Here is a 15,840-nt window from a genome sequence, read left to right on the forward strand (position 1 = left end):
GTGAGGATGTGAGGATAGAGCAAAGACATACTGAGACCTTAGAACTGTGCTTTTAAAGTTATTAGATTATGGTGTAATTATAATATTTATTCTTGAGGAAATCAAGTTATTATTTTTGTTCTTCGTACTTAGGAATGAACTGACAACCTATGTAAGTTCTGAAGTGCATTCTTCTCATGAATACCCCACTAATATATTTATGTGGATTTTTTAAAATGCCAATTACATCTTATGAATTAAAATATTTTATTCTGAAAATAAAGCCTTGATGGGCCCAATTTTTTTTTAAAGAAGAATGTTAAAGGAAATGAATCTTGGATAAGCTACCTTTCCTAAGAAGTTCAAAATGTCCTTCCTCAAGAACACCAGTGCTCTCTCCGAAGCCCATTCCTCAGTGTGCATCCTCTCGCCAGGGTATTGGGTTGCCGAGAGGTTCATTGTTACAACACGTCCGGGAACTAGCCCATTTGTAGATAGGCATATGTTCACATGCATATCTACATACACATAGAGGTGGATGCTATGACCATACAGCAGACTTTGTAGAACTTATCTGTGAATGAAGACAAACAAATGGAAAATGCAGTAACAACTTTGCATCCAAGATTGACCGTCTGGTCATGGTGTTGATTAGCCATCGTCAGCCGTGCTTGGTGTGCTGTTGATCAGAGCCGCTGTGTTTGCTCCGCAGAGAATGGGAAGGCAAGCTGCTGCTGCTGCAGGAGATTCTGGACGAGTGGCTCAAGGTCCAAGCCACGTGGCTGTACCTGGAGCCCATCTTCAGCTCTCCCGACATCATGTCCCAGATGCCCGAGGAAGGCCGGCGGTTCACGACTGTGGACAAAACGTGGAGAGACATCATGAAAACCGTCCTACAAGTGGGTACCGCTCTCTGAGAATGTGATTATTTGGTTGAAGTGACATGACTTTTGTTTTTAAAACAATCCAAATAAGCCGTGGTCTTTTAGATTTGTAGGAGCAAGAAATACCAAAAGCAAAATGCGTATTTTGCCCTGATTACTTCCTGAGGTCCAAGTTGAAATTGACATTACCTGGCGACATTTGGGTGTAGTTGCGGTTCTTACCGTGCGCTCCGCTAGGAAGGCCTGTGCTCCCGGGCCGCGGCTCCCCCCTCTGGGTGCTCGGTGGAGACATGTCAGCATCAGCCACCCGGTCAGCCGAAGCCCTGTAGGGAGAGTTGCAAATATAAGTAAGTCCAAAAAGCCCAACCTATACAAACAAACTGCAATCAATTAATCAGCACCGGTCATGTGCAAGAGAACTTTCCATGAACGTTAAGGAGGGGATTCCATAGAAACAGGTAACACTGAACACAGCAGCGCTAGCATGTCACGCTCCTGGGGCAGCACCACACCTGAAGGCCCAGGCAGCTGGGGGAGGTGGGGGCGGGGGAGCCCAATGCATCGGACCCCTTCCGATGAGGGGACAGTGACTCGTCCGCTCCAGGTGGACTTTTCCTGCCTGAGCCCCGGCTCCTGCTGGTGCTGTCATTCATCGACTTGCTGAGTGACGCACCATCACAGCTTCCACACAGCATCGCTTCTGTGAAGGCACTGCCGTTACCAGGGAAACGAGGCCTTGGCCTGGCACCCGTGAGGTTTCCAGGCCCCGATGGGCGCACTGACCTTATAAAAGCGGATGTCGCATGCCGAGGACCGGCGCTGTACCCCGGGAGCAGGAGTTTGGGAGTCAGGGAGCAGCTCTAGGGGATGCACGGTATGTGTCCCCCCAGATCCAGGCAGGCGGCTTCTTCCAGAGGCAGCCTGCCGGGGCCCGGGAACTCGGGAGTGAAGACAAGGATGACGCTTCTGCCCTGGCTGAATCAATAAATATAGAAAAGAAGAAAAGAATGAGGCTTCCCACCAATTCACCCAATAAACTGTGCACCATTCTGCTCCCCAGCCTCCCATTCGGCTGGTCGGAGCATCTGGTGTCCGGGGAGAGATGCTTCTGTGGGGGGCCTATCCCGGGTTTCCTCGAACAGGGGGTCCTTGACCCGCTGACCCTGCCCTTGCCCTCTCTGTCCTATAACTTACCCCTCCTGACCCTTTCCTGTCTACACTGGCTTCCTTTTTTTTTTTTTTTTTTTTTCTAAGGACACATGCCAAACACACTTACTGGACCCTCTTCCTGAAATGCTGTCCCTCCAAATACCTGAGAACTAACTAATGTCTTTGCTCCCTTGAAGTCTTTTCTCGAAGATCGCCTTTCTAGAAAGAGTCTTCCCGTGGAGCGCCCCATTTAGGCCTGAAACCGGCCCTGGCCGTCCTGGCACTCCTAGCCTCCATCTTCTTATCTGTAGCATCCTTCCCTTCGCACCGCGATGTGGTGTATGAATTACTGTGGTCCCCTCATTGGCTGTCTCCCCTGGAGGCTGGGGCCTTGGTCTCTCATGTTCACCCCGAGCCCTAATTAGAACAGCGCCTGACAGGTCGCAGGCCCTTGACAGATATTTGTTGAGTGAGTGAACGAATAATTAAATGGAGATCGGTCCTTGAATTATGGTTAGTTCTAAGAATTCTGAGTTTCTTTTCTGAAAAACCTTCTCTGAAAATTCAGTTTTAGATGCGTGGCCCTACGACCTGAATGAAACCTAGAAACATCTTGGGTCTTGAAAGCTTTTTATGCCCGGTGAGGTCAAAGGATCTCAGAGTTGCCCTGGCTGTTTTGGCTCAGTGGATAGAGCATCAGCCTGCGGACTGAAGGGTCCTGGGCTCAATTCCAGTCAAGGGCGCATGCCCGGGTAGTGGGCTCAATCCTTAAATTAATGATTCTTTCTCATTATTTTTTTTTTTTATATTTTATTGACTTTTTACAGAGAGGAAAGGAGAGGGACAGAGAGCTAGAAACATCGATGAGAGAGAAACATCGACCAGCTGCCTCTTGCACACCCCCCACCGGGGATGTGCCCGCAACCAATGTACATGCCCTTGACCGGAATCGAACCTGGGACCTTTCAGTCCGCAGACCGACGCTCTATCCACTGAGCCAAACCGGTTTCGGCTCTTTCTCATTATTGATGTCTCTCTCTCCCTCTCCCTTCCTCTCTGAAGTCAATAAAAATATTGATTTTTTAAATAATAAAAATAATAAAGTTCATTTAAAAAAAATAATAAAGTTCATTTGAAAAATAATAAAAATAATAAAGTTCATTTAAAAAAAAAAAGGATCTCAAAGCTGTAAGGGGATTGATGTGTCTACTCAGTGACCCCACATTTCCTTCCTGAGTGCCCAGAAGGTTTGATGGGGATCTTGCCATTTCCATTGTCCAGGGATTTCTGATTAGGAAGTTTCTGCTTCTGGAAGTTTCCTGGGCCGGCCTGAGCTCACCGCCAGTACGTGGATGAGACTGTGCTTTCTGGGAGCCCCCGGGCAGCGGGACTTAGAATCTCTCTCCATGTCCCGCGTTAGTTCCAGGCCCCACCGCAGGCTTTTGACCGAGAAATGCCAGCCAGCCGTGGGTTGCCATTGGCGTGAGGAGAGTGGGATAACTTGTGCAGGAAAAGAAGACACACGACATTTATGTAATTTTCCCTTTGACCCGCACAAGGACAGTTAATAGCTCCTTTCCTTCCCCTCCAGGGGATAGAAAGTCGGTGAAGTGTCAGGAGCCGTGGGTGGTTTCAATCTTCTAGTAGCTTCCTGCTGTGACATCTTATGGTTCTGTCCCGAGAGCACAGCCATTAACACCAGCCGTGCCACGTGGAGGGAGGCTGTTTCTGAGGTTCCTCTGCATTTCCAGGGGCCACCTCGTCTTCCTTCACTGAGCACCCCACAGGCACGGCTGGAGTGCCTGCTCTGACCCAAAGCTTGAAGGGACTTACAGGCAGTTTTCTTTTACTGTGATCAGTATTTTACCTGAAGGACGGCAGATTGTAAAATGTTTATTTTAACTCTACGATAACGGATTGAAGGATGTAGGCGCCTCATTCCACACACACCCCCACATTAGTATCTGTCTATCTCCCTCTTTCCCTTTAAGACACAGTTATGGAAGGGAAGTAAACAGAATAGTTTCAAGTATATGTGTATTTGAGGCACTATAATAGGTGCTTCGAACATTTTATCTAACTTGGTCCTCATGACAGCTTTTAGCGAGCGCTCTCAGCCCCATTTTAAAGATGAGAAAACAGAGGCTCGGGTCAAGCAGATGGCCCAGGCGGCTCAGGCGGTAAGGAGGAACGTGGGTTGGGAGCCGGGTCTGTGCGTTCCTGGCTCTGAAGCAGTGTTTATTGTTTGCCTTCTCACGGGAAGAGAGAAGGTCGCTTGGTTTCCAGTCACGGCGTGATGACTCGTGTATTTAAGTCCATATGCCACGGTACAGAGGTTCCTGCCTGTGTTTACTTAGAACTAGCCTATTTGGCTCAGAGTCATTGAGTTAATCTGGTTGGATAGCTGGCATCTGAGGAATCCAATCTAAAAACCTTCCCTGCATGCTCAGTGTTTCCAGAGGTGGTTCTCTTGTAACTGTGGGAGAGCGGAGGAGAAGTGTGAACTGTCGTTTTAAATAACCGACTTTTAGCTTCCAAATCCCAGGTTCGGAATAGCAACGTTGCAATAAATTCTTTGGCCGAGAATAAAACAAATACTGTGAATCTGTGAAAGGGATTTTTTTTTTCCCCCCACATTTTTCCCTCCAACAAAGAAAGGCATGCTTCTCCAGAAGGTGGCGCTCTAAGAACAGCATTTTGTTTGGGGATTTAACGGTACAAGAGAACCATTCAATCCTGCATTGAGTGAACCGCATATTTAAATGATGACCTGCACGCTTCTTTTTGTGTGCTTTTAAAAATGCTAATGTAAAAGAAACTGTTAGAAAATAGTTTTAAAAATTCCTTTTAAAAATCGTATCTCTTTAAAGATAAGCTAAGTCAATCATATGTTTCATATTTCATCTGAGTCTCTTTTATTGAGAAAACAGGTATTCATGATAATTCTTTCATTTTTTATTAAATCACTGTATTTCTAAGTTGCATTGTTATAATTCAAAAACAAAAATATGGATCTTTCCTTTTCAGCCACATTCAAACTATATTAGCAAAAGCATGCTTTAGACACTCTGGCAATAGAATCAAATTTCTGTATGAAACAATTTACAGATTCAAAATTTAATTTTGAAATTCTATGCTTAATTTTTAACAATATTCTCTTGATCTAATTTCATATAAGTTTTCTAAAATGCCTGATTACTAGATTAGTAAGAGCACTGCTGTGATCTCCAAGGCGTATGGTTTGGCCTGGTGATTAAAGCTCTCGTGTGTTTGGGCACTTCCTTTTACCACCTTTAAGCTTATTTAGTAAATTAGATGCCACAAAATTCTTGCACGGGGGGTGGGAGGGGGGGTCCCTCAGCCCTGCCTATGTCCTCTCCCAATGTCCTTGAGGGATGTTGGGCCTAAACCAGCAGTCGGACATCCCTCTCGCAATCCGGACGCTGCATGCACCAGTGACCATACTTTTCATGCAGGTGAAAGGCATCTTGCTGTTGTATGGGCAGCTACATTTTTTTGCCCTGATTATAAAAAGTAGTACATAACATGATCCTTCTGAGGCAGTAGTACCATTTCCCCCATCTTATGGGTGGAAACACTGAAGCAGAGAGAAGTTAAGTAATTGGCTTTGTCACTCAGTTGTAAGTGTCAGAATCAGGGCTGACCACAAAATGTTCAAGCCAGAGTCCATGCATGTCATCGCTGCGTCATCCTGTTTTTTCAGTGTTAGAGTAGCCTTGCCAGGCTTTAATTTTTAAATCTAAGAGACTGTCCCCAATATATAGGGTAGGGTCCCTAGGCCTGGCCAGTGATCAGGGCCATCTGTGGGGCAACCAGCGGGTGGGGCGATCTGAGGGCCCCCGCTGGCACCCACCTTGGCTGGTGGCCTGGCGCCGCCTGCTGGCCACCCCCCCCCATCACTGCCACTTGTCACCTCCCTCTGGGGGGTGGGGGTGGGGGACAGACACATCATAGCTACCAGTTGGCCGGTTACTTAGGCTTTTGTATATATAGATAATAATATTCAAAATATTGATTATAATGATGACATCTTTTTAGAGTACTTTTCCTCAAAGAATAAAAGACAAACGTATCTCATACTATTTTGTTTCCCCATCCTTCCTGTGAGTTCACTGTTCCCTCTCTCCCTCTCCTTCTCCCTTTTCCTCTCCCTCCCCTCACCCCCTCTTGCTCATTTTCTGTCTCTCACAATTTAGAATGAGAAATTGTGAGCATCACTGAGGATCAAGTCAACATGACTTTTATATAATTAAAGAGAGAAGACTAATTTTTAAAAATAAATATTTACTTTAAATTTTGCATAAACTTTGTTTGATTAAAGACATGTCATCTCAAATATAATATGAACATGAAGTTAGTATGCAGTATTTTTGAGTTGAGTGTTTTTTCCCCTTTCCTTTTTAGGATAAACACGTTCTGTCCGTTGTAACTATTGATAGAATGTTGGAGAAGCTGAAAAAGTCTAATGAGCTTTTGGAACTCATCCTCAAGGGACTCAACGAGTATCTAGAAAAGAAGCGCCTCTTCTTCCCCAGGTTCTTCTTCCTGTCTAACGATGAACTTCTTGAGATCCTATCTGAGACGAAAGATCCTACGAGGTAAGCAACTCACCTGCGTAACACGTGGCTCAATTTATCGGCTTAAATTTAATTTTTAGAATAAGGTAGAGCATACATAAACATAAAAATAATCGTTTCTACAGTAACTTTTTAAAAGACTACTGTGAATACTATCAAGGATCAACTGACGATAATTATTTAAGATGTAAGTAATGTCACTGAATGATATTTTCCCAAACGTGATGAATCTTGGAGTGGCTTTCTTATACGATCACACATCTCCTTACAGGTCCTTTCAGAACACTCACCTTCTAGACCACATTCAGAAAGAAGTGAGTGTCCTCAGTGGTTCGCAGGGACCCACACAGGCAGGTCCCGTTGTCCTTCCTATTCATCCCAGTGGCTTTCCCCTGCTCCCTCTGCTGCAGTCCTTGCAACTGCCCCAGAGAAGGGCAGCCTCTTCCCTCGGTTCCTGGGATTCTCCCACCCAAGTGTCCCTCAGACTTCTCCTACCTCCTCCAGGTGTTTGTGGAATCCTGCCCAGACACCTGCCACTCGGCAGGCCTTTCCTCACCACTTTATTATTTATTTATTAATAATACGTTTTTATTGATTTCAGAGAGGAAGGGAGAGGGAGAGAGAGAGAGAGAGAGAAAACATCAATGATGAGAGAATCATTGACTGGCTGGCTGCCTCCTGCACGCCCCACACTGGGGATCGAGCACTGCAGCCCCAGGCATGTGCCCTGACCGGGAATCGAACCCTGACCTCCTGGTTCATAGGTTGACGCTCAACCACTGAGCCACACAGGCAGGGCTCACCGCTCTATTTGAAATGGAAACCCTCCCAGCACTCCCCGGCCACCTCTCCTGCCTGCCTTCTCGACCTCTTTTCCTTCAGCCTACTTTGTACCATCTGTCTTAGTCTACACTGCACGGTATCTGTCCACTGTTAGATTTCCTCTAACAGAATACACGCTCCATCACGGCAGAGGTTTCTGACTGCTTTCTCCCCCAGAGGGGAGTCCCGATTCCTTAAAGGAATATATAGCCTATAACAAGCCAGCAGTGAATAGATATTTGTTAAACAATTTAATTCTGTGCTGTATCTTCAAAGTAGGAGACGAGTGTTTTAGACAAAAAGATCGATTTAGGCTCAGATTCCCATCTGAGACTTCATCTCTGCTTCTTTATTGCCCACTTGAAAGAGGTAGTCGATTGGTTGTTGGTCATGTGCCAGAAATGAGGGCTTTAGTCAGCTCCAACTCTATCACAATGAAAGGACCAAAGTTGGGTAGCTTCAAGGCAGTTGATTTAGCAAACTGCAAAGCACTTAAAGCACTAAACCGAGTTCATGTTTTGCAGGAAACCTCTGAGGATCCCAGTTGAAAAGGCAACTTTTGTGCATCTGACGATTTTTCAGACCCGTGGAGTATCTGTTAGTCAGGATTCGCTCGCTCCTTATGTTACTTTTAAATCTCTCGATTCATTGTGTTGGAAACAAAGCGCCCTGCAGCGCGATTTAGAGCTGTGATTTTCCAGGCCCTGATGGTTGAGTTAGCGCTGGCCTCCCCTGGACGGTCTAACCCACGCAGGCAGGGGCTGTGTCTTTTCCCTCCGCCCTGGATCCCCCGCAGCCTCCAGCAGGAGCCTCACCCAGGGTGCTCAGTTAGGAATTTTGAATGAGGGCCGGTGCACAAAGAATGGCCATCGTTCGGTTTGCTGTCTCACATGTGTGTGTTTCCCCGTCAGGGTGCAGCCTCACCTGAAGAAATGCTTCGAGGGGATTGCCCGGGTGGAGTTTACGGAGACGCTAGACATCACGCACATGAAGAGCAGCGAGGACGAGGTGGTGGAGCTCATCGAGACCATCTCCACGGTGAAGGCCAGAGGCCAAGTGGAGAAGTGGCTGGTGGAGTTAGAGAGAGTGATGATTAGATCCATCCACAAGGTAGCTGGCCGCCGTCACTGCTTCTAGTGAAGATGATAGAACGTTAATGTGTCGCTGATACATGCACTGTCAGACAGAAATGGAGTCGCGGATTACCAATTTAACTGTAATCCATCGCTCAGAGACCAAGCGGTGGTCTGTGACGTAACTTAGTAGTGGCTCACTTGACAAGTGGGACAAAGTGCCATCCATCCCAGAGGAGACTTAGGTCATAGTCGCGAGCCTGTGCCCCTTTGTACAACCACAAGCTAGTGCTTCTGTCACTAACACACTTTGGTCCACACCGTCTGTCTTCAGACTCGTCCGAGAAGCCCCGCTCTGCAGCTGCACATCCATCTCCTGGACGTGTGTGCTTCTCTGGTGAACCGTCTTGTTCTCTGTACACACAAAATATGTACCAAAATGGTAGAAAGCCATAAATGTGTCCTGCAGTGAATGTGAACTTCCTATTTTTCACATCACCTCATAGAACACATGATCACCCAGTCATTTGTAATTATTTTTGTTAGTGGAGAATTTCAAGTAATGGCCACAAACAGATATTGATTGAGCACTTAAACTCGCTTTTTACTATCCCGTGGACTTAGCACTCCGGTTAAGCACTTATCGAGAATAAAAATCATGGCCGAGCAGGAGAGCATGAGGGCAAAGGAAATAAGGCGTTAAGTCCTAACAACCACTTTCATTACTTTTTCAGGTTCTCGCACACATTATTGAAAAAGTAACTAGAATCTACATGTTTAACCTTTTGCACTCGGATGTCAAGTGTGACTAGACACGGTTAGCATTACAATAAAGGAATCGAGAAAAAAGCGAGTGCAAAGGGTTAATGGATATCACAAGTCTTAATGCTTCTTTCTCTTCTAAAACATGGATTTAATATCTGCCCGCATACAATTTTCCCAATAGGTGTAAAATCTTTGGGGCAGTTTCCCATTTCTCCCTATTATAAATTAAATTAGCATGGACATGCTTACACATATAGCTTTGATTGAATTCGTTATTTGCTCATGATAATTCTCATGTGGAGGACCAGTGGGCCGAAGAGGATGCGCTTGCATAGGCCTTGATAACTAGTGACAAAGAGCATTCCCACTTTTGTAGCTGTTAGCGATGCAGATGAATTCCACTTGGACCACTACTTAGCAGCATTGACTCGGGGTATTGGTTGGTTAGTTGATGTATGCAGTGAAGACTCATTATTTCAGACATATCTGATACTATTTCAACTATTCTTTTCATTTTGTTTGGCCAAGTGCTTAAAGAAAATATTTCGGTTGCCATTTCAGAGCATTAAGCTGGGGTGGCAAGGAATTGTGTAGGCAATATCTTCCCCAAATGTTCATATGCAAGTTTGTGTTGGTGAAGTATGCAAGCAAATGCAATATAAATGCACATAGGAGATATGTGTGTTACTTTTGTGGTGCTCTATATATTTGCATACTTGAAAGACTACTGCATGCCTAAATTAAGTTAATTTTATGTCATTTGTAAATAATTTAAAAGTCATATTCTTAGCACCTTTGCCCCTTTATCATTCTAGATTATCATGACTTTAATGTAGCTTGCTACCCCCCAATATATACATAATTTATATATATACATATATTTACTTGTATATATGACTTACAAAGATATAGTAATATATTTTACATTCAATATTATAGAACTTTATGTAGTCTACTTCTCCTCATCCAATATATATTTACTCCACCCTTGGTGTATCTCTACTCTGCCTTCTTCCCCCATCTCTCAGTTGCTCATTTTTAACCTGCTCTTTCTGTGGCTTCCTCGGCCTTTTCAACTCCATAGACATACTAGGTAGACTAGAAATCTAAAATGTTTTACCCCTTCTTATATATTTCTCGTAAAAATCCAATTTTGACCTTTCCCCCCCTGAAATTCAAACATTAAAGTGGGTGTCACCTCACAGATGATGTTACCATTTTTGATTGATATAACAGATGAAAATGTCACCCACTGATGGCTGGTAGAAGGAGTGGGTATATCAGTCCACTGAAAACATATGTAGCAAAGCACATGAGTTAGACTTCCTGATTTTGCGGCTCTCAACTCCCCATGAATAAATTATGCACTAGTCCCGGTCATCACTGCTGTGGGCATCACACTGTGGAACTGAGAGGGGGAGAGATCTGCAAACGCGGGGGAACTCGAGAGAAATTGTGTGATTTCCCTGATGGCCAGGTGCACAGATGCACATGGCTGAGTGGGGATCTGATTGGCTCAAAGAAAATCAGTACCTATGAATTTGATGGCTCTCATTTGGGAAGTATTTGAGTTTATGTGTTACAATAAAATTGCCTTATGCCTCTTCAATCCAAATGTATCTAGGATATTTTTGGCTACGACCGGTCCAATAAATATTTGATATAATGAGCTTCACACAAATTGGTCATGCCCCAGCAAAATAAAATGCTATGTAATGTAGTTGTTTTACTCACAGGTATAGGAATTAACTTGAACTTAAAGGGTCTGGTTGTGTGCTTTGTGTCTTTATATAATTGGCTAAGATGTAAAACATGTAACGGTCCGTGCTAATTTAGCTCTTAATTTAGGTCCGTGTTGGCATTTAGCTCTTCACTGGATAGCACATTCAGGTGTGAAACTGTTCATCTTCGGCCTTTTTTCCTGTTAGGTCATTAAAGCTGCCATCATTGCCTACACACAGTACGAGCGGATTAAGTGGGTGCGGGTCTGGCCTGGCCAGACGGTGCTCTGTGTGTCCCAGACCTACTGGACACTCGAAGTCCAAGCGGCTATTTCGAAAGGGCAAGAGGTGAGCTCTTCCTCCCCGCAGGCTCGCCAGCATTTCCCCCAACGATTATTATAAAGAAACTCAATCCACCCAAAAAGCCAAGGGCACCGGTATCTCAGTCTTGTTATTTTATACAGTATTGTACCTTTAAAAATAGAGTCACCACAGGACTGAGAAGCTTCCGAAACTCCGAAAGGATAGTTCTCTTTAATGTCAGGAGTAAAGCTACCCTATCGAGGCCAGGTATCAGGCTCATTTAGACTATTTTCATCTTTATTTTTCATGCACTGCTTTTGCATAAATAATTATTAATATTTCGAATGATGCTTGATTTGAAATACCCTAATACATTGGGTATATGAATTTAGTAACACCATTCATTACAAAGCTCATATTTAATACCATTTATTACTAAATTCATATTAGTAATTAATTAGTAGCACTATTCATTACTAAACTCATATTTAGTACCATTAGTCCCCCTGGACGTCCCTCCTTTCTTGATGACCCCCAAACCATCCGCTCTATGGGAGATAGTGTGGAGGCGCCAGAGAAGCAAATGGGAACAGATCAGCCAAATTTATCGGCATCTGCCAATGACTTTTTTCATTTCACATGTAGTGTTTATCTAACCTCCTCCCCTCTGTCCAAACGTGTGTTTTTCTGGGCCGACTCCAAGAAGGCCGGAACAGGTAGGAGTTGAGGTAGAGCAATGGAGTGTTAACTGTAATCCTTTTACGCGTCTACTAGACGCCAAGGGTCATTTGAATCTCAAGGGACAGGTCACGTAGGTCACTGCCTTCTCGGTGTGTCCTCTGCTCAGAACGGTCTGCTCTGCCGGCAGTTCTTACCATGCTGTCTAGAGACACGTGGCTTTTTGGTTTACAACAGTTCCCGCTGACGCTGAGATGGAGTTCCTCACACACTGGCTAGTGTATTCAATCTCCCCCCACCCCCCCAACCACACACACTCACACTCAGGTGATATGGTGCAGATATGGAGCCGTTCACAGAGCAAGCCGATGAGAGCCTGCGCCTCGGGGTCACTCGCTCCACAGACTTGAGGGCCTCTGACGCGGGAGCCTACAAGACGTAGCACGGCAGCCTGCTGCCGTGTTCCTGGGCCGATCGCCCTCTCCCTCTGAGTGCTGTGGCGCTCTCCTGGCCGCTTCATGGCATGACATGAATGAAGCCTTACCTGTGCCCTGACAAGCCAATGCTTCCTTTTTCCTCTGCTTGTGGCTGCCCTGGTGTGGGCTGCCCTTCACCCTCTGCCCGTGGGTCTATCTGGGAGGCTGGCCTATGTCTCAGTATTCTCTGTGCCGGTGATTTCTCCCCTAATTAATGCGGGGTTCACAGTGAAAAGGGATGACTCTGGTTGAGCAGCTGGAGGCTCTTGGGAGTCCGTGGAAGACGGGGCGCTTCCGTCCTCTGCAAACACCCCGAGTCATCTGGTGCTTGGTGCTACAGAGCACTAGGTCGGATGGTCACACTCCCAGAGCCGCCATCCCAGCACCTGCTCCCAGGGGGTTACTCAGCGAGTGGGGGCTGTGGACCCGTGCCCGTGAGGCGTTCCAGGGGTTAGAACATGAACGAACATAGGGGTCACGGTGTCACAGAGCCTGGGGTGTCACGAATGTCGATGTGTATCTTTGAGTCAGTGTATCTTTGTATCGTTAGAAGGGCCTAGGTGAGATAAAAGTATTTGATTCCATATAGGGTTTATTTTGGCTGAATACGAGAGCAGTTAACTCCAGATTCATTAGCTCGCTGTGTAGACTGGTTTACAAGGAAGACAATGTTAACAAAAATACTATCACCTGATACCTCTGTGGTAAGAAAAATGGATTATTTTGAAATCACATCATATGGCAAATCATGATAAAAATGTGGAAAACACTCTGTATACATGCAAGTTCGAAGTGTTTTTTTAAAAAACATAAATTCTCATCCTATTGAGTAATCATATCTTCTTTTCTTCCAGGCTCTGGAGGAATACTTGGAAAAATGTAACAGTCAAATTGATGATATTGTCACCTTGGTGCGTGGCAAATTGTCCAAGCAGAATCGTGTGACTCTGGGGGCCCTGGTGGTGCTGGATGTGCACGCCAGAGACGTCCTCACGTCCCTTGTCAATAAGAAAGTCAGTGATGAATCTGACTTTGAATGGTTAAGTCAGCTCAGGTACTACTGGCAGGTAAGCGATGGCACTGGCTGTTACTGCAACGCCATTGCAGCGCATCGCTTTGTAATTGGCGCTTGCTCGCATGGAAATGGTATCAGTGACACAGGATTTTTTGCTGACAGTTGACTCTACCCAAGCAAGCGTTCTCCAGATTGAAGATTGAGGCAGCCAAAAACTCTACATCTAAAACTGTATCTATAGCTAATCCAGCTCCCCATAGCCAAATGTATAGTTACACAGAGATACATAAACTCACATAGACACACACCAATCATGAGTAATTATAAAAATGTCCTCATTTTAAGCGAGTCCTGATGCTTGCCAAATCTGCACAATGTTGGAACTAGTCAGTTGAGAGCTGCATTTATAGATTACTCAAGACATCTATGGAAAGTGCAAATCAGACTGTTTCCGTCGGATTTAGTCATTAAAACTCTCTCTTGCTCATCAGTTGAAGGAACCAGAAACATCATCTGGAAGGAAGGCTTTCATCAGGGCACCGGGTGGCTGGTGATGGCCGCCCCGTTGGGAGGTAGGGGGAGCAGGGACGCTTAGTACCGTGGGAAAGGTTGGACCTGCTGAGAGTGGGAAGAGAGAGCTCACGACCGGAGATCCAGCCTCTAAAGTTCTCATCAGATTCTATTCGCTTACGTGAAAGGGTTGGGTGAAATGGGGTAAGAGGAGGGAAGGTGCAAGAACCGGAACCCGGGAAAAATAGGCGAGAGGCAGCGTGTGCAGTGGTGAGGGGCTCAGGCTGTGGCCTCATTGTTTCAGGCGCCCCCCTGACCGGATGTATGATCAGGCAAGTTACCTACTCTCTTTAGGCATTAATTTCCTTATCTGTAAAATGGTGATCGTGAAAATACCCGTGCTACAGTGAAAATTAATAAATGGTCAGAACTATAGGAGAATAATGAATGATCAGAAAGAGAAATTAGGAGAACAATCCCATTTACAATTGCATCAAAAAGAAGGAAACGCCTTGGAATAAACTTAACCAAGGAGGTGAAGGGCCTGTATACTGAAAACGAGAAGACATTGATGAAAGAAACTGAAGAACACACAAATAAATGTAAAGACCTCAATAAAAATAAAGTTAAAAGTGTAAGCCACTTAAAAAAAGAAAATACAGGAGAGATAAGGAACAATTATATTTTCCAAAGATGTTCTATAGGAAAAATTGAAGACAATGACTTCAGTTACTTCGACAAGGAAATCAGATATGGAATTCTCCTCCTGAATTAAATAAACTTTAAAGATGTTGTTTATAAGATGGCTATTGCTTATAAAAGAGCGGGAGATTTCATGTTATTTGAAATTCTATTATTTGAGCTGACTTTATTTTATCTGCTCTGTCCTAGGACAATAATTTAGAAACAAAGATGATTAATGCTGGCTTGCGATATGGGTATGAATACCTGGGCAACTCCCCTCGGCTGGTGATCACTCCGCTCACTGACAGATGTTACAGGTAAACTCGTTAACTTCAGGATCTCTTGGGAATAACTTTCACTCATCTCTAGACCACTCATATCTTATAAAGTACCAAATTACTTTCCACTCCGTAAATGTATTCTGCGCTACCTTTTCCTAGACCCTTAATTCTACTCCCAGCTTGATCTTCAATGTCTCTTTCTCTGCTGGCTTCTTCCTCTCCAGCCTGGAGCTCCAAGTATTGTCAGGTATGGCTGTGGTTTCTTACGTTGTTCACATAGCCTGTCAATTCTTGAAACTTTCTGGCTCTTATTTTTGGATCATTTGAGACATCTATTTCCTTCCCCTGAAACACGGAATTTTCCTCATGGTTTCCTGGGTGTTCTCATTCTCTCTCAGACTCTGGCGGATGCCCAGGTCTGGACCCCCAGCCAAGGTCCCTCCTGTGGACTAGCCTCGCACATGCCTGCTGGACAGCTCCGTCAGCCATCTCATTCGTATGGTTTCTGTCATCTGTCTGCGTAATGAAAGGTCTCTAACTACTTAACCTCAAGCTCCCATCGCCCATATTCCAAATTATCTCAGATACTGAACTAAACTTTGTTCCTTTTCTTTCAAAAAGCTACCTCGTTCATTGACTAAACCAGCCTCAGGATGCGAGCCGAAAGCCATTTCATTCTTTCTTATCCCTGTTCTTTTTAAACTTTGTTCTATCAAATATTGCTCCCCCTTCTCCCTAGATGAAGAAAGCTGGGGGAGACTCCCCAACTTTTCTGGTTATTCAAAGATGTTAATGAGTAGCGGTTTTCTTTTTGTCAGATATTAAAGTCCATTTAGGCCTCCTATGGAAGTTAATATCTTTCATGAGTTTTAAGCTTCCCTTCTCCACAGCTCCCGGCTCAC

At 44.9% G+C, this 15,840-nt stretch overlaps 1 protein-coding gene across 1 annotated transcript in view; it reads left to right on the forward strand.

Annotated features, from left to right (window-relative positions):
* DNAH7 (dynein axonemal heavy chain 7) overlaps nt 1-15,840 on the forward strand; it is a 155,039-nt gene that overhangs the window by 38,177 nt on the left and 101,022 nt on the right. Inside the window, exons 18-23 of the mRNA XM_054722861.1 lie at nt 692-878; nt 6,438-6,631; nt 8,344-8,542; nt 11,199-11,339; nt 13,303-13,515; nt 14,865-14,974. Coding sequence (XP_054578836.1) covers nt 692-878; nt 6,438-6,631; nt 8,344-8,542; nt 11,199-11,339; nt 13,303-13,515; nt 14,865-14,974 — 1,044 coding nt within the window. The remainder of the gene's footprint in view (nt 1-691; nt 879-6,437; nt 6,632-8,343; nt 8,543-11,198; nt 11,340-13,302; nt 13,516-14,864; nt 14,975-15,840) is intronic.

Source organism: Eptesicus fuscus, chromosome 11, assembly GCF_027574615.1.
Source record: "Eptesicus fuscus isolate TK198812 chromosome 11, DD_ASM_mEF_20220401, whole genome shotgun sequence".
NCBI lineage: Eukaryota > Metazoa > Chordata > Mammalia > Chiroptera > Vespertilionidae > Eptesicus > Eptesicus fuscus.